This window comes from Bufo gargarizans, chromosome 1 (genome assembly GCF_014858855.1).
Source record: "Bufo gargarizans isolate SCDJY-AF-19 chromosome 1, ASM1485885v1, whole genome shotgun sequence".
In the NCBI taxonomy this organism is placed as follows: Eukaryota; Metazoa; Chordata; class Amphibia; order Anura; family Bufonidae; genus Bufo; species Bufo gargarizans.
In genome coordinates, this window is record NC_058080.1 from 622,833,222 (window position 1) to 622,859,485 (window position 26,264).

Sequence of the window (26,264 nt, forward strand, 5' to 3'; positions counted from 1 at the left end):
AATTTTTCGGACTGACTGACATTCATTTCTTAAAGTAATGATGGCCACTCGTTTTTCTTTACTTAGCTGCTTTTTTTTCTTGCCATAATACAAATTCTAACAGTCTATTCAGTAGGACTATCAGCTGTGTATCCACCTGACTTCTCCACAACGCAACTGATGGTCCCAACCCCATTTATAAGGCAAGAAATCCCACTTATTAAACCTGACAGGGCACACCTGTGAGGTGAAAACCATTTCAGGTGACTACCTCTTGAAGCTCATCAAGAGAATGCCAAGAGTGTGCAAAGCAGTAATCAAAGCAAAAGGTGGCTACTTTGAAGAACCTAGAATATGACATATTTTCAGTTGTTTCACACTTTTTTGTTATGTATATAATTCTACATGTGTTAATTCGTAGTTTTGATGCCTTCAGTGTCAATCTACAATTTTGATAGTCATGAAAATAAAGAAAACTCTTTGAATGACTAAATAAATTCTATTTTTAATCTTTCTTCATAAGTAAGACTCTCCATGCCCCTTATCATTTTAGTCGCTCTCCTCTGTACTTTTAATGACACTGCGCCACTTTCTACAAAGGAGAAGACGCGTGGGTGATTTTGAAGAGGAATTAGCGCTTACACGAGTGGCAGGGATTCCCGAAGTCAGACCCCCCACAATCTGATATTTATGACCTATCCTAAAAGATAGGTCATCAACAGCATAGCACTGCACAATCCCTTTAAGGTGGCCATAGACAAACTAAACTTGATGAAAATGGACTATTTTAAGCACAATGAACATTCATCAGGTAAGAGTTAACCATGAACAATCATTTAGCTGACATCTGAAAGAAGTTGAGGACATTTCCAGAAAGATTTTACCACCTTCACCCAGTGTCACTTAACATGTATGGCCTGTATGAGTGACTATAACAGGCAATATGGACAAAAATGTGCATACCTGTTTCACACAATTGTACAAGCTACTTTAAAGGCAATGTGACACCATAAATGTTATCTGCCAGATAAATCAGATAATAGCAATATTCCTTTTTTCTAATATGTTTATTTTCTGGTTATAAATGTTTTATTTTTTCTTATTTACATAATTATGGGGGCGGCCATCTTGCCTGAGCTGTTCTTAGCAGCATTTACAAAGCATTAATATATTGCTTTATGGCAGCCCCATGGGCCAGAGACACAATGGACAGGAGTGGACCCTATTGACTTATTCAGGAGAGTTATCTAGGCATGCTCTGTGACCTGTGCAAGAAGAGAATAGATAAGCTCTGACAATCCCCTTTTGTAAAAGGTGGATCCTGTCTTATTTATACAAAGAGGTGATATCATTACAGGTAGGATTAGAATAAGTAAACTGCAGTACAGTGATCTGTACAAACATGAAGTGTCAAATCGTGAGCACCAGATGAGGAAGCAAGAAAACATGGGATTGACAAGACTTTCGGGAGTTCTACTTTAAAATAAAAACGGGCTATGCTCATGCAGCAAGCACTGGAGCAGGAAAAATATAATCTCAATCTCTTTCCAATTAAGCTGGAAGACACACTGGGTGCTATTAAAATTACAGGGAAAATTGCTATCTGCCCTCCTGGAAATCAAGGATTTGAAACTTAAATCCTAAGTCTTACCTTAACATGGAGCTCAGGGTGAGAGTTCATGTGATCAAACAGCTTTTGATAGTTCTGGTATTGCTGATCCCACTCGGCGCTGTCACTGTAGCGAAAATCATCACCCAGTGGGACTAAGAGCACTTTAGTGCGGTAGAGCTTGGACTTCTTTCTATACTGATCTAAAAGCATCCAGGCTCTGCAATACAAATCAGCACAACCACAGATAAAGACAAAAGAACCAAGCCTGGCAGACATACAAATAAATTATATACGGTACATATACAATGCAAATTAAATCTAGCAATACCTATGTTCAACATTGCCCTCGTGAATAGGCTCAGGAGGCACCCGCCAAGGACAACTGATTCTACCTCCAGGGAGACGCTTAAAATCAAACTGACAGCAGATCTTTGGGTCTGGACCGCACGTATGAGGAACATCATAGCTGTAGAAAGGCATCATATGGCACAAAATGTCGGTGCTACTTCCTAAATCTACAAATTAAATACATGAAGAAATAGTTAGGACATAGTTAGGACAATGAAACAGTAGTATCATATGGTGAAAAATAGTAAGCTTCTAAAACCCGCATCATCCGTCTCCTGTTACATACAGGAAAACTAGCCCTATATTGTACTGAAAAGATGCCCAAGCATGAACCTACACAAATAGAATGGCAAACTACTACAGCAAAAACAATAGGCTGACCTTGTGTACTACAGCTCACTTCTCAGCTGTGCTGTGTAGACTGGGGTTTGGTAAGCAGAGACAGTGGTACTTATTAACAGCTCTACACTGCTACTGCTGGAGGTCTAGTTATAGTAGGATAATCATATAACACACAAACACAAAGCTCTGTCATTGCAGATCCTTTTGGTAAGGGGCCTCACCGCATCATTTCCTGGAGAATATAAAAGTCTATTGACAGTTCTCTGTCATTTATCTTCCATTTACTGGCACTGCCAACAAAGCGCACACATGTGGTTGCACCGTCGGTACAGAGGATACAGGAAGGAAGTGTGCATACACAGCAATTTTTTTTTATATACTCCTATTTTTCCTAATTGATAACTTTGTAGAGAGCAATAGAGCAGGGGTTTGAGAGTACCTTTGATATCAGAGTATATAAAGGAATTGCTGTATATACAACTTTCCCTAGTAAGTTTTTTTACATTTTAAAAAAACCAAGTGAATCATTGACGTCAATGCAGAATCTAACAGCCTAGTTTGGAGAAAAAAAAAACATCCAAGTTATGAGCACACATGCCATTGCTCATAGGGGTATGCATCAAGCTATGGTAGATATCACAGATATAATCTTCACATTTCTTTATGATGTGGCAGAGGACAAAAATATGCAGAAAGTGCACATTTTCTTGAAACACCCGACAAGTGACCCCCCCCCTCCTTTTTACAGTTCAACAAAGTACTGGAGAACCCATTTCTGAAATTTTAGAAGCTCAATGTGGATCTGTAATCTCAGTTCTTGCAGTGGATTATTCGAGGTGGTGAGGCATTTTTTTTCCAGCGCAGAGGTTTTCAAGGATTCATAGGAGTCTTCAAACACTTCTTTGATAATTCTTGATTTTGGTTAACGCACCTCCTAGGCCTTACAACTGTTGTTCTGGTCCGCATCCGAGCCGCAGTTTTTGCGGCTCGGGTGTGGACCCATTCACTTCAATGGGGCCGCAAAAGACGTGGACAGCACATGGAGTTCTGTTCCGTGGCCACGCAAAAAAAATATAACATGTCCTATTCTTGTCTGTTTTGCGGACAAGAATAGGCATTTCTACAATGGGCCGCCAGTTCCGTTATACAAATTGCCAAAGGCACACGGGCGGCTTCAGTGTTTTGCAGATCCGCAAAAAACGGAACGGTCGTGTGCATGAGGCCTTAGGCTGGGTTCACATCACATTTTTCCCATCCTTTTAACGTATACTAAAAAGGTTTACGTTAAACGGACGCCTCCGACTGATACCATACAGTGGCATCCGTTCACCGTAGAGTACCATTGTAAAAAAAAAAAAAAAAAAAAAAAAAAAAAAAAAGTACACTGCAGGATACAAGAACGTGGTGTGCTGTATTTTTAAATCCTTTTTTTGATAATGTATACATCAAACGGAGGCATTAAACGTGATGTCAACCCACACTTAAGTTATTTTGATGGTAGTTCTGGAACTAAAAAGGTTGAGACTTCTGATATAAAAGATAGTATGCCTGCACACACGCACCTAAGACCTCAACCAGATGTGTGCATTGTACCAGTGTGATACTGTATATTCAGCTGTAACACCCAGACCTTCCTTGGTTGTACTGAACCAAGACTTCTAATACCATTGCTACAGAGATAAAGGGGCTGTCCGGACATTAATATTGATGACCTATCGTCTGAGTAGGTCATCAATATCTGAACGATGGGGGTCTAACACCCGGAACCCCCGCCAATCAGCTGTTTGAAGAGGAGGAAGTGCTCCATGCGAGTCAGCTTTCTCTTCATTACACTGCACTTAGTCTCAGAAGTGCAGTGTAATATAAGCACTTGTTCCATTCAAGTGAATGGAGCGACTGCTTGTAATTATACTACGCCACCGCTCCACACGGGGCGTATTGTCATGACAAAAAAGTGGCACTTGCATGGAGCGTCGCGTCCTCGTCGCGCATCTGATAGGCGGGATCCCGGTGTCAGACCCTTAACGATCTTATATTGATGACCTATCCTGACGATAGGTCATCAATATTAACAGCTGGACAACCCCTTCAAGTTCAGTTTGGTAGAACCCAAGTGTGCGATTGGGTGTAACACCCAGAGTATAAACAATTAAACACAGGGACAATCTGCTTGGACAAGGTCACACACAATCCATACCTGGTGGTCGAACGATTGTCATCTCTCCCGATTCCCTCATACACGTTCACCCTGACTGAATGTGTACATGCATTACATGGGGAGTAAGGAGAAAGCATCTGCCAGACACTTCTGGTGGTGGCTTATTACTTGATCCTTCTCTCCACTGACATCTCGTCAGGGGAGAGTCGGGAGCACCCCTGATACACATTAAGGAGGACCTGTCACCTCTCCTGACATGTATGTTTTAATAACTACTTGCACTGCCTATGTAATAACTAATTCTAGAGCATCCATTCTTATCACTCACTGTTGTGTCATTTCTTTGTTATTTCTACTATAAGTTTATGAATTAATTGTCAGCAGCTTCCAGTAAAGATACAGATGGGTGTTACCCGGCGGAGGGAGGGGTGTGTCCCTGCACGGTCTGCCACTGGCAGTACTGACTGGACAGAGTCAGACACACCAGCTACTGGTAACTCTCAGCAGTACTTTACTGCAGACTGCCGGCAATTTATTTGTAAACTTCTAGGAGGAATAATACAGGAATGGCACAATATATAGTCATAAGACTAGTAATACCAAATTGGTATTACATGGGGAATGCATGTAGTTCCTAAAACAGGCATGCCAGGAGAGGCGACAGGTCCTCTTTAAATTGTTGATAAGCCGAAAATACACGTATGGGTAATTTAACAGGGAGATAATTTTGGAGATAATACCTTGAGGTTTCAATTAAACATTTTAAGTTTCACACATTTGTTGTAAAACCTATGAGATGTATGGTGGGGGGAAAACTAATTCAATGCAGAGTTTGACTTTAATAATACAGGGCACCATAGCTGAAGGATACTGGAGCCAACAGACATTTCACAGAAAAACTAAAGCGTTTAGTATTTAGGGACAAAGAAGGTTGCTGGCACAGCAGGTTCGGAAGGCCCCAGGATGCCTCAAGCACTTCAGACCTTGAACCCTCAATCTGCTGAAGCTGAACTTTCCACAGCAATTCTGTGGCTAAACATTGTGCAAGTCAAGCATAACAAATATGGTCTTCAGCATAGATCAATGTAGTAAAATGTAATAAAATTACCCACTTTGTGTACTTAGGAAAACAGCAGTCTGACTGGACATTAAAACCTGGTGGACTGAGTAGCTAAATGTCTCCATAAGGCAAGAACTTATCTGTGAGCAGACCAACTCAACTGTTTTTTGTTTTTATTAAGGATGTTACAATAATCCATTATGAAAGGCCTGTTTCATAGAATCTAATGCTCTTCAATGATGAACGGCGAGCATTCCAAACAGCGCTGCCAAAATCTCATTCCTGATTAACACAAGAGTTCAAATTCCCAGACAAATATTTTATTACAGGAGAAAAACAAGAATTTACCATCAAGAACTATACATGGGCAAGATGTTAAACAGAATTACCCCCTTTTTTTTACATATATAAAATGCATTTTTATACACATTCCTTTTTTTCAAATTAGTTTATTTTCTGATGGTCATTTCCTTTTATTCTATTTTCTGTACTTGATTATGGGAGCAGCCCTCTTGGCTGAGCTGCTGTTTAAAGCATTCAGAAATAGGAGTTCAAGGCAAAGGACATCTTTGAGTACATTTTTTATTCCTGCATTCTACTTATTTTAGGCAAAAATAATTTTTCCACTAGAGAATAAAAAAAATAAAAAAAAGTCAACTGTTTTTCCTCTACAGCCTTCAACTGGTTGTCCGCTTTATGTATTGAAGACCTATCCTCAGGACAGGGGTCCTACACCTGGCATCCCCACCAATCAGCTGTTTGAAAAGAAGGCAGCGCTGGTATGAGTGCGGTCTTCTCTTTGTGCTTTACCTGTTCGCCGTCGCAACTGCAGCGGTGAGCAGGTGTAATTACATCTCAGCCATCCTATTCATTTCTATGGGATAGCTCCTTCCTGTTCACTTAAATGGGAAGGAGCCATCCCATTGAAGTGCATTGGACGGCTGAGATTCAATTACACCTGCTTACCGCTGTGGTTGCGACAGCGAGCAGGTGAACAGCGACAAGAAGGCAGCTCTCGTAGCAGCACTGCCTTCTCTTCAAACAGCTGATCGGTGGGGTGTCAGGAGTTGGCCCCTCACTGATCTGGTATTGACCTATCCTGAGGATACGTCTTCAATATAAATAAAGTGGACAAACACTTTCAGTGCTTTCTGCTTCAAAGTGAATCAGTCATAACTGCTCTGGCGGCTTGATCTGTAGCCCCTTATCTCTGAACTCCTAACAGCTTATAAATACTCATTTTAAGCTTATTTATTATGAGCTGTCAGGAGTTCATTGACAATAGCTACAGATCAAGCTATCAGAGTTCAAGCAGAAAGGAGCAGCCTGCAAATGATAAACTGAAAGTGAAAGCTGTAAAGGTAAAAAAAAAAAAATTTTCAATAAAGCCTAAAAAGAAAAAAAGATTTTAATTCAAAATGGGTAGAAATCAATGATAAAAACATCGACACCAAAGGGGTCTAGAGGAACGTGCAAATTAAAGAGTACTCGCTGACTTCTATGTGGCATTGTTGTAGATGAGCTGTGAAGAGGTGGTTGTACAGAGAATCGAAGGAAGTGAGCCGTGGCCATCACCTATTGTGAATGATGGATCTTGTGATATGTATACATAGGTGATGCCTGCTATTATACTCCTGCCTGAGGTAAGGACTGCTCTCTAAAGAACAGGGTATGTCAGCCTATTATTAAAGTCAGTTATCAAAGTGAAAACTGCTTGATTTCTGGGATTTTTTTTTAGTACAGAGAAAGCAATAATACGAGTTCTTTACTTACCCCAGTTTTGTCTCCAAAAGAACTCTAGTGTCTTTTTTGCAGAAAAATGTTTCTTTATTGAATAGTGAATACGCTGAATAAGCATGTTAGACAGCCCTGAGCGTTTTAGAAGGTATGCCATGGTTGGGGAATGTCCAAACGGATCCACAGCCCATCCAGATTTTGGTTTTACACCTATAAAAAAAATATATATAAAAATCAATTTAAGTCTATAGTAGACGTGTTGTATGACGACTTTGTTAATCACGTTTCCATATAATGTCTATCAATAATATGAAGAGAAAGAAAAAACAAGTGGGATCAAAGATAGAGCTGGACTACAATAGTCATCTCAATATTAGGCAGAAAAACTTTTAGGCTAGGTCTACACAACGACATTTGTCGCGCGACAATTTTTATAATGGCAGTCTATGGTGTCGCACTGCAACATGCTGCGACTGCGACAGTCACAGAAAATCTATTCGACATGGATTTTTCTGCAACTGTCACGTTGCAGTATGTCACATGTTGCAGTGTGACACCATAGACTGCTATTATAAAAATTGTCGCATGACATTGGTGCAACAAAATGTCGCGCAACAAAAGTTGCAGTGTAGTTGTGCCCTGTCGTGCGACAAATGTTGTCACGTAGACCTAGCCTTAATAAGGATTGTACATGGATTTTCAAAGTCAGAGATCAATTTGTATTGTGGTGAAATGCGGTGACAGACCTTCTTTGGATTAAGGAGGTTGTCCAAGTTAAAGGGATATTCTGGTCATATTACGTTATCCCCTATCCACAGGATAGAGGATAACTTTTAGATCAGTGGGGGGTCCTACCGTTGGGATACCCACCAATCATGAGAACGGAGGCCTCAGACCCTGTGGAACCCTCTAAAATGAATGGAGCTGCCAATTAGGCATGTGTGAGGCTGATCGACTCATTTCTATGGGAGCTCCGGAGATAGCCAAGCCAGGTAGAAGCACACATTGCCTGTGCCCCTCAGCTTGGCTAAATGTTGGCATTGACTATAAAAAAAAAAAAAAAAAAAAAAAAACTATATATGTCTCAGTCTGCAGAATAAGGAGAATTAAATGCATTTATGATAATGCTGGCAATACACATCAGTGCTCTTTAGATACTCTAAACAAACTCAGACCTCCCCTGTAAATGTGACAAATGTGATATAATTACCCCTTTTCCGCTTGCAGATCAGAGTTCTGGTCCTCCCAGCCGCTGACATCATCCTCTTGGATGCAGTGGTGACATTCAATGCACACAGGTCACCATGCACCAGAACGTCACTGCCCAGGCCAGGGATTGGTTTCACCAGCTACCTGTGTGCACACGTCACCGATGCAGCTAGGAAAACTAAAAGCAGCGGGAAGAACCAGAGCCTAGCACTGGAAGCAGAGGGGAAATGGGCAAATGTTGAGTCATTTGTCATTTTACCACATATACAGGGGTTTCTCTGGTTTTTATTTAACCCCTTAAGGACCCGTGCCATACATGTACGACGCTGGTGGACGTGATTTAAGTACCAGTGCAGTACATGAACGGCAGGCTGATCAGGCGGGTGCAGGAGCTGTGCCCATCCGATCAGCGGCATGGACCCGGCAGTCACTGACAGCCGGGCCCCTGCTGCATACGCCGGCATCTGTGAAAACACAGATGCAGGCGTGTTAACCCTTTGTATGCCGCTGTCAAAGCTGACCGCTGCATGCAGGAGGGTTCGCAGAAGGTATGGGTGCCCTCTGCATCTCCAGTGGGACCCCGCGGTGCAGTGGCTGGGACCCGACGACAGAAGGCAAGCTCAGATACCTTAGGCTGGGTCTCACAGGCAGGCTGTCAGCATAAAAGCTGACAGCCAATGAATTGCAATACAGGTTGTACTGTAATGCATTGAAGAGGGGATCAGACCCCAGAAGCTGAAGTCCCAGAATGGGACGATGACAAAAACAAAAATCCACCCCCCCACCTCGCGCCGTAGAAAAAAATAAAATTAAAAAACGTTGTTAAAAAAATAATTTTTTTGTTACCTTACATCACAAAAATGCCCCCAAAGTATAAAACCTTCACCTCATCCCACAAAAAATGAGCCCCTACATAAAATATTGACATCTAAGAACCGATATTAAAAGCTATTAACCCTTCAGGACCCTGCCATATTTCACCTCAAGGACCCAGCCATTTTTTGCAAATCTAACATGTGCCACTTTATGTGATAACTTTAAAATGCTTTTATAGGCCATTCTGAGATTGTTTTCTCGTCACGTATCGTAATTCATGACAGTGGTAAAATGGAGTCACAAATGTGACATTTTAATTTATAAAAATAAATAAATCTAAATTTACTAAATAGTTAAATTGCCAAATTTCTCTACTTTTATAATAGATAGTGATACCTCCAGAAATAGTTATTACTTTACATTCCCCATATGTCTACTTTATGTTTGCATCATTTTGTGAGTGCCATTTTATTTTTGGGAGGACGTTAGAAGGCTTAGAAGTTTAGAAACAAATAATTTAAAGAGGACCTTTCATGGGTCCAGACCTTCTAAACTAAGTATCAGGGTATGTAGGGCATACGGCAGGGATCTAATAGGGCTTACAATTTTTTTCTGGGCACTGCTCCGTTCGCCCGCTGTGGCCCCAGTTAAATTCTCCCACCCTGTATGCTAATTTTTGCATGGGAGCAATGAGGAGAAGACTGAGTCTCTCTGTGGGCGTCTCCTTCTTCCTGTCTGTGAGGTGTCCAATCGCAGCGGAGAGTGTCACAGCGAGGTAGAAGAAGAGGTTTTTTTCTCTCCCTGGCTGTGACGCTCTCTGCTGCGATAGGACAGCGCTAAGAGAAAGACTCAGTCTCCTCCTTACTGCTCCAATGCAAATATTAGCATACAGAGTGGAAGAATTTAACGGTGGCCACAGCGGGCGAATGGAGCGGCGCCCAGAAAAAATAGTAAGCGCTATTAGATCCCTGCTGTATGCCCCACATACCTGATACTTAGTTTATAAAGTCTGAACCCATGAAAGGTCCTCTTTAAATAGCTAAACCTTTAAAAAAATAGAATAAATCTTACCAAGATTTTTCTCCAACCACTGGTGCCCTTCTATTAATTGGTCAATTAAACAAAAATAGTGAGTGGAAGCTTCATCAGCCATAACCCATCCGCCCGTAACAATCTCAAACTGTTTCTGCTCAATTAACCTGTAAATTCAATAAAATAACAGTGTTAACACTAAAGCTAGCAAGAATAGCAAAGCCTTCAATTAATACATTTTTCCACAATGTGATTCACAACATGCTGCCTATGCAAGTTACAAAAAAATCCAACACTTGGGTTTTTAGTCAGGCCACAAGTGGCATGCGACTGTCATAATAGACCACAATGCAAGTCTAATGTGACCTGCCAGCAACTTTTCTGCAATTTGGCTTTGTTTTAACAGCCAAATCACTCCTCTTAATTAGAAAGCAAGTTGCAGACAAGTCACACAAATGTTTTTTCAGTTGAGCAACTTTCCTGAGACTTGCTGTCACTTGACACATTACAGTGTAACCCCGGTCTTGGAATTGTTTCAGAGCATGTAAAACTCCTTTAATATTGACGTACAATATACCCGATAGTCTAGTGGGGGAATGGTTCTATCCTTAGAACAGACCATCAAAATCAGACGGGTGGAGAACAGACTCAGCGTCCACACAGATCATCTGACTAAATCGTAAAGTCTGTTCTGGGTACTGCTGCTTTGTCCAATTCATTTGAATGGGAAAAATCTGTAATAGTCCGAGCACTGTGGATCCTTCAATCCGCTGATTTGTGGGGGTGCAAAGGATCTGGCCTACAATCATCTAATATTGACGATCTATCCTAAGGGTAGGCAATCAGTACTGAAAACCTCTTTACGCCCCTTGAATCACTAGAGATAGTGAAGGTGAATTTAGACCAGGAGGAGAAGCCCATTGTATAGAGGAGTTTCTTCCCGACAGTCAGCTGCTTGTTAGGTTGAGGGGATGTGATGCATTTACATGCAGCGATCACCTCCACAGTATGGAGGATGAGCAATCGCTAATTGAATCGGTCATCCTCATACAAAATTATTGTTCCTGGGCAGCAGAGTGCTGTATATACCACATGATCTGCTGCCCGGGTGAGATTCAGGTACCTGCGACTCAGATACTTTCACCTGATGAACAAGAGTTTTGCTCTTTAGACAGAAAAATCATCATTAAGCTTTACCCGATTTAATTTACTAAGCGGTTAACATTTGTAGACCACCGGCAGTATGGCAGGAATACGGTCACTAAACCTCATACCACCATGCGTAAGATTATGTACCGGTAATTTATATAGAATGTTGACAGTCTGTATAATCTGGTGAATGTTTGAAGATCCTGGATTAGCTCCTGCTGTACACCACAGCCTTCTATTGAGATCCACCATCTTCTCGTTATTACAATAGTAAATTTAAGAGCAAACAGTGGCTGAAATGGCTACAAATTCCATAGACCATTGAAAACTTGGCTTCTATGAAGCATTTTTAACTGCAAACACTTATTTTAGCTTTCTGAAAACGCTGCAACAATAAAATTATTTGTTCTTGTACAAATTTAATGGACCTGATAAAATGTTGAGGAAACAGTAAATGCCCCCACTACGGTTTAATTAAATCCCAGAGGCATTGTTAACATAATGTTTATTTTTACACAAGCGCTTACCATAGGTCTGAAAAATAATTAACTTAAAATAAATATTTGGGTTTTTTATTGGGTCGTCCACTGTTACAATCCATTAACTTGTTTGGCAGAGGAAAAAGTGTTCTCTTTTCTCGCGGTCCACTATGTGCAATTAGAAAGGCAGAAAATCTGGGACAGTCACTGAGATGACTAAATAAAATACCGCAATTATCTTGTCAATCGTTTTCAACAGAAATTTGCTATCAAAATTACAGGTCAGCAAAGCAACCTTGCAAAATACAGTATAGGCAGCATTGTTCCTGAATTAACAAAACTGTAGTGTACCGACGTCAGACTAACCTTGACAGTTTGTGCTAAAATCTGCAATTTTTTTTCAATTTACATTTAATTCTTTCGTAAATAACTCAAAACTAGCACTATGACTTGCAGCTAAAAGACCATGGGTGGCTAGCTATAAAGAATAAGCTAGTCTTAATAAGTCATAATGTATTAAAGGGAATCTGTCAGCAGATTTGTACCCATGCAACTGGCCGACCTGCTACATGTGCACTTAGCAGCTGAAGACATCTGTGTTGGCCCCATGTACATACGTGTCCGCATTGCTGAGAAAAATTATGTTTTAATATATGCAAATGAGCCTGTAGGAGAAATGGGGGCCTTGACTTTACACCTAGAGGCCCTGCTTTCTCTGCAACTGTCACATACTATCCACTTTCATTGGGGACAGGCAGTGAAAAAATAATCACACCTGGCCCCGTCAATGAAAGTAAAGAGGGTCATAGTTGCAGACAGCAGAGCCTCTAGGTGTAAGTGCAATGCGCTCATTGCAACTAGAGGCTAATTTGCATAAAATTAAATCATCACTTTTATCAGCAACGTGAGCAAGCAGGACATTACTGGAACCCCCAGCATAGACCATGTAACAGTAGCACTCTCAGCCTATATGGTAAGGAGGACATTCAGACAGATACAGAGATAAAATTAATGCAGAAGTAACTTATTTCAGAAAAATTTGTGTAACGGAGAAAGCATTATTAGGCTAGCTTGATGCTAGTGTTCATCATCCCCAGCAGGCAGTTGGGGTAGGGAGCAGCCTGCAGGAGAGTTCTGCATTCCTGCAATGCTGGACAATAACACCAGCCCGACCCATTCACTATAACAGGGACTGGCAGAGTTCCGCCCGGAACCCAGCAAACAAGTAGAGAATCAGTAGGACAAAAACAGCTTCGTGTAGTGGTTTTCATCCGGGAGATTCTTGGGGTTAGGTCCAGATCTCCATTGATCCCTATTATAGTGAACCGGACCGGACAGCAATGCGGTAGCTTCCGGCAAAGTCGGAATGCAGAGAGATCCAGAAAATCCCTGACTGTACAGCCTGACGGATCTAAAGACGGCAGTGTGAAACAGGCCTTACACTTACTTCTTAACAGCATCTCTCTTCTGGCTGTCAATTCCATCCCACCATTTGGCGAAGTAGACAATCTCAGACCAAATGAATTTTCTCTCCTCATTTTCTTGCAATTTTACAACCATATTATTAAGAATGTGCTGTGTCTGGTCTCTGAAATAGTCATCAAAGGTTTTCACCCATCCTGCAAGACAGATTTGAACAATCAAGAACTTAAACATTAACATTTTTTAACAGAAGAATATCTCTTCAGTACCACGGCATATTCTAAATCTACTAGTGACACAGACGATGGATAGCAAATTAAAGACATTAAACTGCGAATATATGGAGAGAGGCCTGAAAGAAAATGGTCAGGTAAACCAAGGTATGTAGTGAGGAACAGAAGTGCCGGTATTTGAACACCCTGCAATTTTGTAAGTTCTCCCACTTAGAAATCATGAAGGGTCTGAAATTCACATTGTTTGTGCAATTAAACGAGAGACAGAATAAAAAAATAAAAAAATTCAGGAAATCACATTGTATGTTTTTTTTAAAAGAATTTATTCGTCTTGCACTGCTAAACAAAAATATTTGAACACCTGAGAAGATGTGTTACTGTGCCTTTAAAAAGTCCACTTCTACTCTACTCATTAATCTAACTTAGTAGCACCTGTCCAAGTTCTTTAAAGACACCTGTCCACCCCACAATCAGACGCCAACTACTACCATGGGCAAGACCAAAGAGCTGTCAAAAGACACCAGAGACACAAATTGTGGACCTCCACAAGGCTGGAAAGGGCTACGGGGCAATTTCCAAGCAGCTTGGTGAAGATTGATCAACTGTTGGAGCAATTGTTAGAAAATGGAAGAGGCTAAAGATGACTGTCAGTTCCCCCTCGGACTGGGGCTCTATGCAAGATCTCACCTCGTGGGGCATCGCTGATGATAAGAAAGGTAAGGAATCAGCCCAGAACTACAAGGGAGGAGCTGGTCAATGACATGAAGAGAGCTGGGACCACAGTTTCAAAGGTCACTGTCGGTAGAACACTATGCAGTCATTGTTTCAAGTCATGCATTGCACAGAAGGTTCCCCTGCTCAAGAAATCACATGTCCAGGCCCGTCGGAAGTTTGCCAATGACCATCTGGATGATCCAGAGGAGGCATGGGAGAAAGTCATGTAGTCAGATGAAAACAAAGAACTTTTTGGTCTAAACTTCACTCGTCGTGTTTGGAGGAAAAAGGATGCGTTGCATCCCAAGAACACCATCCCTGCTGTGAGGCATGGGGGTGGTGACAACATGCTTTGGGGGTGCTTTTCTGCAAAGGGGACAGGACGACTGCACTGTATTAAGGAGAGCATGAACGGGGCCATTTATTGTGATATTTTGAGCAACAACCTCCTTCCCTCAGTCAGAACATTGAAGATGGGTCGTTGCTGGGTCTTCCAACATGACAACGACCCGAAGCACACAGCCAGGATAACCAAGGAGTGGTTCCGTAAGAAGCATATCAAGGTTCTGGAGTGGCCTAGCCAGTCTGCATCTGCATACCTAAATCCAATAGAACATCTATGGATGGAGCTGAAACTCCGTGTTGCTCAGCGACAGCCCTGAAACCTGACAGATCTAGAGGAGATCTGTGTGGAGGAGTGGGCCAAAATCCCTGTTGCAGTGTGTGCAAACCTGGTCAAGAACTACAGGAAACGTTTGACCTCTAATTGCAAACAAAGGCTTCTGGACCAAATATTAACACTGATTTTCTCAGGTGTTAATACTTATGCTCAGCAGTGCAAGACAAATACATTCTTAAAAAAAAAAAAAAACGGGGGGGGGGGGGGGGGGCGGAGCCAACTGAGCATGGTGGAAGACGTGTGAGCTCTGAGCTCCTCACCACACCACCCGATCTAAAGCTTTTTTACAGCCCTGACCGACCTAACTATGGGCAAACTCAACAAGGAGAGAGGTGGAGAGGTCTCCCAGATGACAAAAACAAAGAAAGCGCACGGAGATCTGGATAAATACCGCTATAAGAAGACGGCGTCTCCGGCAGTCAGGGGGAAGATGGCGGCGGCGGAAGATCACGCGGCTGCCCTGGATATAGATTCGGATGACGCAAGCTCCTGCGCTCCTTCGGAACTGGCTGATGAATCAGATCCTGCTCCGATCTCCAGAGCCTTCCTGCAGCATTCTTTATAGCAGTCCCTAGCTCAAGCCTTATCTCCAGTGTTGTCGGAACTGGCGGCCATCAGAACGGAGGTAACTCATGTGGGGCAGAGAGTGGAAGCGCTGGAGGAATTTCAAGTTGCGGTGGTACAACACAGTAAGGGCTTGCAAAGCCATGTGAGATCACTAGGCTCCCAAGTGGACAGTATATACCTCCACTTAGAAGATCAAGAGAATAGGGGGAGGAGGAAAAATGTAAGAATAAGAGGTGTCCCTGAATCAGTGGCGGCAGAAGCATTGCTGGACAGTGTTAAGCAAATCTTTGCCACACTTGTGGGAGCAGAACGGGCCGAAAATATCATTATTGAGAGAGCACAGAGCGCTCAGGCCCAAGCCTGCTGCAAGTGAACCGCCTAGAGATATCGTTTGTGCCCTCCTGAACCATCTCGATACAGCTGCAGTGCTTAAAGCGGCAAGAGAAAGTGGAGAGGTCGCCTTTGAGGGAAACAAGATCCTATTCTTTCAGGACCTAGCAGCAAGCACTCTAGCGAAAAGGAAGGCGCTGAAACCTCTCACTGCCGAATTAAGGGAGAGGAAACTGCCCATGCGGTGGCTTTTTCCATTTGGTTTGAGTACCACTGTTAATGGCCGGCAAATTTTAATACACCATCCTGATGAACTTCAAAAGATATGGGAGGCCCTGGAGATTTCTCCACTGGATATCCCCTCATGGCTCCCTTCGGCTAATATGGAGAAGTTGCCTAAGTTGTCTGGGCCATTACCCTGGCGCGATACGCCTAAGAGCAAGCATCCAAAGAAGAAACCGCTGACAGGGGACTGAGTCGCTGTCTCTAGATGTTGAAGGTTGCAGTTTTGCTTCCCCAAGGGCGGTTACTTGCCCCAGCGACAGTCTTTGTTTGTCTATTCAATATGAGTGAGACCTTTAGTAATAGACATTTACAGTTGGCTAGGGCTGCAGCTAACGATTATTTGAATAATCGATTAGTTGCCGATTAATTTCTACGATTAATCGGGAAAAACGACAAAATTACAAAACAGAGGTTTATATGATCTTACTTGAAAAATTATGTTCAAAGGCCATATTAAAACAAATTGTGGACGACGCCGTTATGGAGAGGGGGATCTGTGGACGACGCCGTTATGGAGAGGGGGATCTGTGGACGACGCCGTTATGGAGAGGGGGATCTGTGGACGACGCCGTTATGGAGAGGGGGATCTGTGGACGACGCCGTTATGGAGAGGGGGATCTGTGGACGACGCCGTTATGGAGAGGGGGATCTGTGGACGACGCCGTTATGGAGAGGGGGATCTGTGGACGACGCCGTTATGGAGAGGGGGATCTGTGGACGACGCCGTTATGGAGAGGGGGATCTGTGGACGACGCCGTTATGGAGAGGGGGATCTGTGGACGACGCCGTTATGGAGAGGGGGATCTGTGGACGACGCCGTTATGGAGAGGGGGATCTGTGGACGACGCCGTTATGGAGAGGGGGATCTGTGGACGACGCCGTTATGGAGAGGGGGATCTGTGGACGACGCCGTTATGGAGAGGGGGATCTGTGGACGACGCCGTTATGGAGAGGGGGATCTGTGGACGACGCCGTTATGGAGAGGGGGATCTGTGGACGACGCCGTTATGGAGAGGGGGATCTGTGGACGACGCCGTTATGGAGAGGGGGATCTGTGGACGACGCCGTTATGGAGAGGGGGATCTGTGGACGACGCCGTTATGGAGAGGGGGATCTGTGGACGACGCCGTTATGGAGAGGGGGATCTGTGGACGACGCCGTTATGGAGAGGGGGATCTGTGGACGACGCCGTTATGGAGAGGGGGATCTGTGGACGACGCCGTTATGGAGAGGGGGATCTGTGGACGACGCCGTTATGGAGAGGGGGATCTGTGGACGACGCCGTTATGGAGAGGGGGATCTGTGGACGACGCCGTTATGGAGAGGGGGATCTGTGGACGGCGCCGTTATGGAGAGGGGGATCTGTGGACGGCGCAGTTATGGAGAGGGGGATCTGTGGACGGCGCAGTTATGGAGAGGGGGATCTGTGGACGGCGCAGTTATGGAGAGGGGGATCTGTGGACGGCGCAGTTATGGAGAGGGGGATCTGTGGACGGCGCAGTTATGGAGAGGGGGATCTGTGGACGACGCCGTTATGGAGAGGGGGATCTGTGGACGACGCAGTTATGGAGAGGGGGATCTGTGGACGACGCCGTTATGGAGAGGGGGATCTGTGGACGACGCCGTTATGGAGAGGGGGATCTGTGGACGACGCCGTTATGGAGAGGGGGATCTGTGGACGACGCCGTTATGGAGAGGGGGATCTGTGGACGACGCCGTTATGGAGAGGGGGATCTGTGGACGACGCCGTTATGGAGAGGGGGATCTGTGGACGACGCCGTTATGGAGAGGGGGATCTGTGGACGACGCCGTTATGGAGAGGGGGATCTGTGGACGACGCCGTTATGGAGAGGGGGATCTGTGGACGACGCCGTTATGGAGAGGGGGATCTGTGGACGACGCCGTTATGGAGAGGGGGATCTGTGGACGACGCCGTTATGGAGAGGGGGATCTGTGGACGGCGCCGTTATGGAGAGGGGGATCTGTGGACGGCGCAGTTATGGAGAGGGGGATCTGTGGACGGCGCAGTTATGGAGAGGGGGATCTGTGGACGGCGCAGTTATGGAGAGGGGGATCTGTGGACGGCGCAGTTATGGAGAGGGGGATCTGTGGACGGCGCAGTTATGGAGAGGGGGATCTGTGGACGGCGCAGTTATGGAGAGGGGGATCTGTGGGTGGCGCAGTTATGGAGAGGGGGATCTGTGCACTGTTATGGGCATAACAGTGCACAGATCCCCCTTCCCATAGCAGTGCCATACACAGACCCCCCCTCCTCCCCATAGCAGTGCTATACACAGACCCCCCCCTCCTCCCCATAGCAGTGCTATACACAGACCTCCCTCCCCATAGCAGTGACAGACAGATCCTCCCCCCTCCCCATAACAGCCCCGGCCCCGATGCTTATAAGTCGGACTAATCACTGCATCTTTATTTTACCTTTTTACAATGACGCTCCTGTAACAGGCAGAGCGGACGGCGGCGTAACGTCACTCAATCACGTGACGCACCTGCTCCGCCCACTTCATGAATGAAGGAGGCGGAGCAGGCGTGTCACGTGAGTGAGTGACGTTACGCCGCCGTCCGCTCTGCCTGTTACAGGAGCGTCATTGTAAAAAGGTAAAATAAAGATGCAGCGACCGCCCGCCCGCATAGAAACGAATCGGCGATTATTCGATAACTGGATTCGTCGACAACGAATCCAGTTATCGAATATAATCGATTACATCGATTAATCGTTGCAGCCCTAGTTGGCACTGTTGAGATTCGTCCAACTTCGTCCAAGTTCAACTATTACTAACACTCCACTCAAATGTTCAATTTGTTATGCCTGGTACCGAGAGAGTAGTTTAGCCATTTACTACCACCATAGGCGCTGACCTGTGGGATAGCAATTTCTTGGTCCATACATTTTGCACGAGTTCTGGAATCTTAATATACTGAAGTTAATTGGTCAGTTTTATTGATATTATATGAGAGGTCGGGTGAGTGGTTCATCTAGATTTTTCTAGAAGTCTTTATCTATGTCCCCTCCCCCAAACTCTCATTCTCAAAATGTACTTATACTTTTGCGCAGTATAGCGCCTTTAGGACTTAGTAGTCCTCCTACTCTGTTTATATATGTTTTATATGTTTTTTATGTCTATTTATTTTACTTTTTGAGTTGAGCCATTGGATTCACTGCTTTCAATTGGAAGGTTGGTCTAGATACTAAGTCTGTCTGAAATGGAGCATATTACAGTATATTCACTTAATGTGAATGGAATGAACATTCCACAGAAGCGTAGCCAAGTTTATCATACATTGAGGAAAGAAAACCCTGATAGTGTTTCTACAAGAAACACATTACAGGCACAATCATGTCCCCAATATGTCCAGTAAACATTTCCCGGATTGGCACCATGCCACCCATTCCTCGGCATCTAGGGGTGTCTCTATTGGCTTTAGTAAGAATATCCCATTTCAGTTAATAGCGAAATTAATTGACCCCAACGGCAGAGTCTTATTTATTAAGGGGAAAGTCTTAAATTCAATGGTCACCTTTGCGGCCGTATACGCCCCAAACAAGGGACAAATTAAATGGTTTATACAGGCGTTGGATTCTCTAAAACTATTCACTGAAGGGATTCTGGTACTGGGAGGGGACTTCAATCTGGCACTAGATCATGGGATGGATTCCACATCTGCCACGCCACAGTTATCAGGTAGACAAACGTAGATTTCAGATTGATCTGGCGGATGTGGGTCTGACGTGTGGAGATTGATTCACCCTGAGGTGAAGGATTTTACCTTTTTCTCTAAAGTTCACGGCTCTTATCAGCGCATAGATTATATATTTTTATCTAACAATGCTATCCCCATGGTTAAGGAAGCTTCCATAGGGTCGATCACGATATCGGATCATGCCCCGGTGAGTCTGAAATTGGCGTTGAAAGGCATGCCCGAGCGGCACTGGTCATGGAGACTCAATACAACCCTTATGGAGGAGAGTGGTCATAGAGACAGGGTTCAGAAGGTACGGCTAGATTATTTTAGCTTAAATGAATCCCCTCAGATGTCATGCCCAATACTGTGGGAGGCCCATAAGGCTGTGGTAAGTGGGGAATTTATTAGCATAGGTTCCAAAGTGAAAAAACAAAGAACGCAGATAATAAATTCCTTACTCTTACAAATATCCACCCTGGAAAAGCTACATAAAAAGTCTCGGACAGATGAGGTTTTAACTCAACTAAAATCCCTACGATCTCAGCTAAAGGATAAACTGAACATTAAAGTCAGCTAAAATATTGCAAGCTCTGCGTTTTAAATACTACTCGCATGGCGATAAAGGTTCTAAATTGATGTCGAACTTGTTAAAAGCCCAGAGAAATAAGTCCTTTATTCAAGTAATTAAATCTAGAGAAGGGAACAGGTTAACTGCTACCCCCGCTATAGCGAAAGAATTCTGTAGGTTCTATACCTCACTATACAACCTAGAGGGAGAAGGGGGGCCTGACAGCAGAGATAATACATCACTGCAAAACAACATAGATGACTTCCTGAAATCTATTGATATGCCTGCCGGAGACAGGACAGATCTATTAAAGCCGTTCACCGAGGAGGAAGTTGCTAAGGTCCTCTGTAGCATACCATCTGGAAAAAGTCCGGGACCAGACGGATTTCCTATAGTGTATTATAAGAAATTTGCGGAAATACTGATTCCACATTTCACTAAGATGTGCAACTCCCTCCTCGGTGGCTCGGTTCTTCCTCCGCAGGCCCAGGAGGCGACAATCACTATCATCCCCAAGGAAGGGAAAGACCCTGAAGCGTGTGGCAGCTATCGCCCAATCTCGCTCCTTAACACGGATTTAAAATGGTGGGCTAAATTGCCAAGTCATCGTATAGCGGGTCTGCTGCCTGGGTTGGTGGGGGAGGAGCAAGTGGGGTTTGTGCCCGGCAGGGAAGGCAGGCATAATGTTAGTCGAGTGGTAAACGCGGTTTGCTATGCTAAGAAGAAAAATATGCCTTTAATGTTACTAGGGACAGATGCGGAAAAGGCATTTGATAGGGTCAGCTGGCCTTTCATGCGTAGTACCCTATTGGCGTTTGGCTTTCCTGATATGTTTGTCAGAGCGATCTTCTCCCTGTATTCTGCTCCCACAGCTCGTATTCTAGTGAACGGTACATTATCTGATCCTTTCATCATAAAGAATGGTACTAGGCAGGGGTGCCCCCTCTCCCCATCTTTATTTATATTAGTCCTTGAAACGCTTCTGCTAAAATTCAGGCAGGATCCTAGTGTTAGAGGAATTAAAATTAGAGGTGACACACAGAAAATGGCAGCATTTGCTGACGATTTGCTACTAATGGTCACTAACCCCATAGAAGCAATGAACCAAATTCTAGCCACCTTTAAAGCTTTTGGAGAGATTTCCAATTTTAAAATTAACATGGAGAAGTCAGAAGCCATTGGAGTTTCCCTAACCTCTTCCCAATTGAAAAGGATAAGAGGTATGTCCCCTTTTAAGTGGCCCTCCACGGCAATTAAATACTTGGGAGTTATGATACCAGCCAACCCTACCCAACTGTTCCAGCTCAACTATTCTCCTTTATTAACCAAAGTTCAAACGTTCTTGAATAAATCCTTGTCACCCAAGGTTTCATGGCTAGGGCGGAAAAACTTATTAACCTCCTACATTCTCCCCCAAATACTATATATGCTTCGTTCCCTTCCGATAGCAATACCCAGATCATTCCTAAATAAAGTGAGCGATTATGGGGAAATTCTTATGGGATAACAAAAAAGCCAGATTACCGTACTCCCTACTTATACGGAAGAAGAGACATGGGGGAATCTCTTTACCAGATATTTCTGCCTATGTCCAAGCTATTCATCTAGAGAGATGGTTAACCTTATCCAGACCTGGGGACACTTCCCTGCATGTTAGGTTTGAGAGAGAAGTATTAGGTAAAAGAAGTTCGTACTTGCTGTGGCACAAACCTTCAACTTTAAGCCCTACGGAACTTATAAGTGTTATAACTAAAAGCACTATTAAAGAATGTCAGAGGTCGTTAGCGTTAAACCATGGAAAAGGAAGTCTTTCCCCTATGGCTCCCCTTAATATACTCCCTTATGTCCTTTCAGATAGAGTTATAGAAACCAACCCAGTATGGGACTCTGTATCAGAACTAAAAATAGGGGACCTTTTACAATTGCCTCTCTCCACTGATATCTATGAATCTCTTAAAGGTGAACCACCGAGGGTAGGCTCAGATATACAAAAATGGGACTTTGAAGTCACGTGTAAGAAGTTTAAGGTATCTAAACACCAATCAAAGGTAGATCCGTCCTGGTTAGAGAATATGGTCTTATTGCCGAAATTACCAACTAAAACTATCTTTAATATACAGACAGATTCTAGAAAAGAGAGGAGATAACCCGCCCACTTACATTAAAGAATGGGAGAAGGAACTAGAGATTACTCTTGATGAGCCTAGTAAAGCCTTTATTTTATCTCACTCACATGGGTTCTCCAGATGTGTCAGAGTGCAGGAGAATTCACTTAAAACTTTAACTAGATGGTATCGTACACCTGAATTCCTGCAAAAAAAATCAACTTACTTGCCTCAAGTGAGTGCTGGAGATGTATGGAGGGGGTGGGTAGCATTTCCCACATATGGTGGCACTGTCATAAAATTAGACGGTTCTGGGATCATGTGGAATGTACTATGAATAAGATCTGTAGTGGGAACCTTTCTCTCTCTGCCCCCCTAGTATTGTTGGAAACCCGAAGGCAAATTTGCCCCTCATAAAAATAACCTTCAGACACATATGATAACGGCTGCCAAGTTGCTAGTTCCTGCGTTGTGGAGAACTACAGAACCGCCGAGTATTACCATGTGGTATGAGAAAATGAATCACCTCTGCAGGATGGAGGAGTTAGCTAGTTGGGAGGCTCATAACAGACAAAAGTTTCTAGAAATTTGGCAACCCTGGCTGTTGCACATTGAAACCCAACAGAATCAGGGGTCTTGAGAGCCCCATTCTGGAAAGGTGACTGAGGAATGAAGGTACCTACCACCCCTGAAGGAAATAGGCCAGAAAGCGAAGATAGGTCTCTAGCTTAATTTGGGAACCATTATTAAGCAACCAAGATCAAGTGGAAGATGATTGAACCTAAACCATATGCTATTCAGTACACAGATTTCAGATTAAGGGGAAGGGAGTGAACCAACTCGACTCTTATGTTTTGTTTTAAGATTTTATTTCCTGTTTTTGTCCGTTTATTGATCTGTGGTTTATTTTTGTACCACAAATGAGGAAAATTGATGTATAAAACTTGTAATGTCACAATGCATGATATGTGAGGTTTTGTAAACCAGATGGTGTCTTTTGATAGAGGTTATACTTGTGACTTGCAACGTCTTGCTATTTTGGCCAGTTGTACTGGTCATGTCCTTTTCCTTATCACTCGAAAAAAGAATATGTAATATGGTACTCTTGTCTACTATTACAATAAATAGAGAATGTTTAAAAAAATAAATAAAAAAAAACCTCCATGATTTCTAAGTAGGAGAACTTGCAAAATCACAGGGTGTTCAAATACTTCTGTTCCTCACTGTAGGTCTACTGAATTCCAGAAACAAGCTGTCATGCATAAACTTTGTGGTGTATTCTTTCAGCAACCCTATTAACCAAATGACATTTTGCGTGCCATTTTGTTTGGCAGAGGGAGGAGGTGGTTTGGGTTGGACACCCTTTCTGACAAGATATTCTGCTCCGGCACCTCAATGGGAGCAGCGCTGCAGTACCCAGCTGTGTCCACTAACAGTAGGGAGTAATTCTGGCACTACTGCAGAACAACCAATTGGTTGAGGTGCAGGTGTATAACCCCCACCGATCCGATATTGATTACCTATCCTGGACAACCCCATTAAGCTCTCAGATAAACTTAGAGAATCTGGTCTGTATGATCATATGAAACCAGGCATATAGAATGGTAGTGTTGATCATGCCTACTCCGACTATGTAGTCGCATTCCCCAGAAAAGCATGCTTTTATTGATTTGTAGATGAGATTACTGGAGCACACAGTGGCCTGCCAGAGCCCTCAGAGTACCACCAGTTAGTAACATCCATGTGTGGATTAAGGGCATTATAGCCTCCATTCTCCTCTGACTTCTCCCCCTTCCGGCGAGGACATAGCAGCAGTAGCAAGAAGGAGGAAGCGGGAACTGTCAGCAGCTGTGAGCGTGCAGTCAATTGGAGCTGTGCAGCCATATAACTTAGGGGGACAGTGCTCGGCGCTGCCCAATTCAAAACGTGTGCATGTGGACGTTTCTGACTTTTCTGGGGGCCCAATGCCGCCAACCCAAATGTCCCCATTATAATATGCCATTGGTAACAGTCTGACATAATTAGTCCTGCCGCTGGATTGACAGGGCTATAAATATTTAGCACCGTCTTCTAGCACCTGTGCTGTGCCTCCAAGTCTCAACACTTGCACAGCTGATCTGCTGCTGCTGCTCTTAAAGCACCACAGATTCCAACTGAGCAATGGCTGAGCCCCGTCTTCTCATTCATGCGCCATCTCTCCTGGTCTGCACTTGCTCATTTGGAATCTACAATGCTTGGAAAGCAGCAGCAGATCCACTTTGCAAGGACTGAGACCAGAAGACATGGCACAGGTGCATAAGGACCGGGCTAGACAAGATGGCTAGCCCACCTCCGGAAACCGCTCCCATCTCCAAAATGGGGCCCCTGAAACACTGGTGTCGTGCTGTCCAGTTACTGCTATGGGGGTTTCAAAAATAGCCAAGCGAGCGAGCCAAACTATTTTCAGAAATCCCATAGCAGTGAATGCAGAGCACACTGTGTGCTTGCCTCTCTCCATTCACTGCAATAGGACCATCAGAAATAGCCAAGTAAGCGCTCAGACCTCCTATAGCACAATTGTGATGTTGCCTCCCCATCACTTCAGGGGTTCCATTCTGTAGATAGGAGTGGGTCCCACAGGTGGGACCTGCACCTCTCTGACATGGATGGCATATCCTAGCGATATGCCAAGAATGTCAGAGATGGAAAATCTCTAAGCTTGTAGATCAATGGAATTATTCAGAAAGATAATCCAGGCTGAAAATACATATATGTGATCATTATATGCAATGTAGATATGATGCATCTAAACATCTTCATTGCTCGGAGCATACATGGAACTGTCAAAAGAAGTGTTAAAAATGTAAATCTAAATCAAATGGTTTCATTTGTAGTCTTGATGACTTGTGTTATTTTGTTGATATCTGAAGAAACTCCCTACCTTTTCTCATTTTCTATGAGAAACCTCTCAGCTACAAATAGAAACAGTATTTCAGATTTTATCAGGGGTTTTCTTTTGTATGGGTATTGGGATGACTTGTTGCTCATAGGGTTTTGTGGCTTTGAATTGTGTTTCTTTCACACCATTTTCAACCGCAGGAGATACAATGTACTGGAGGAAAGTTTGCTTTTAAATCCACACAATATGCATAATACCACAATAATGCTTTAGTTTGTAAAAGATATGAATATTTATATTTTTAAAAGGGTCAGATGCATAAAAATTCTTGAAGTCTGGAAGTACACCGAAAGTAATGGGTAGGTCCTACGGTTGTGCCAGAGCTCCCTTTGTTTGCTCACCGTGGTAGCAGGCCCTTACATCTGCCCTAACAGAAGCCTACATATTTCTATAGTCCTTTGTTCAGACCTTGCATAATAAGTCAGTATATTAATGTAAAATAAATTATGCTGATTGACTGAATTTCCCAATTTGCAAAACGTAAAGTGTCTATCCAGTCTCCGGAGGAAACCAGACAACCCCTGGGATTAGGGTTGTTGCGGGTATCGAAATATCGATCCTTTTGTCCCATATCGAAACCGTATCAGGATTTGACATTTATTTATCGATACAAGGCTGTGCTACTGCGCAGCCTAGCATCAAAGAATATGGAGCGCACTGCAGTCAGCGCGCACGTGTTCTCCTCAGAAACACAGGGGAGCCAATAAAAAGAGAGGGGGGCGGGAAGTTAACGTTTAATACAAATACAGGTGTCGGCAGCAGAATCACGTACCAGCGATCAGCAGCAGTTAACCCCTCAA

At 43.7% G+C, this 26,264-nt stretch overlaps 1 protein-coding gene across 1 annotated transcript in view; it reads right to left on the reverse strand.

Moving 5' to 3' along the window:
- The window catches only part of MAN2A1 (mannosidase alpha class 2A member 1), a 168,654-nt gene that overhangs the window by 51,116 nt on the left and 91,274 nt on the right, over nt 1-26,264 (reverse strand). Inside the window, exons 4-8 of the mRNA XM_044275947.1 lie at nt 13,369-13,540; nt 10,333-10,460; nt 7,273-7,446; nt 1,920-2,106; nt 1,631-1,808 (exon numbers count right to left, since the gene is read on the reverse strand). Coding sequence (XP_044131882.1) covers nt 1,631-1,808; nt 1,920-2,106; nt 7,273-7,446; nt 10,333-10,460; nt 13,369-13,540 — 839 coding nt within the window. The remainder of the gene's footprint in view (nt 1-1,630; nt 1,809-1,919; nt 2,107-7,272; nt 7,447-10,332; nt 10,461-13,368; nt 13,541-26,264) is intronic.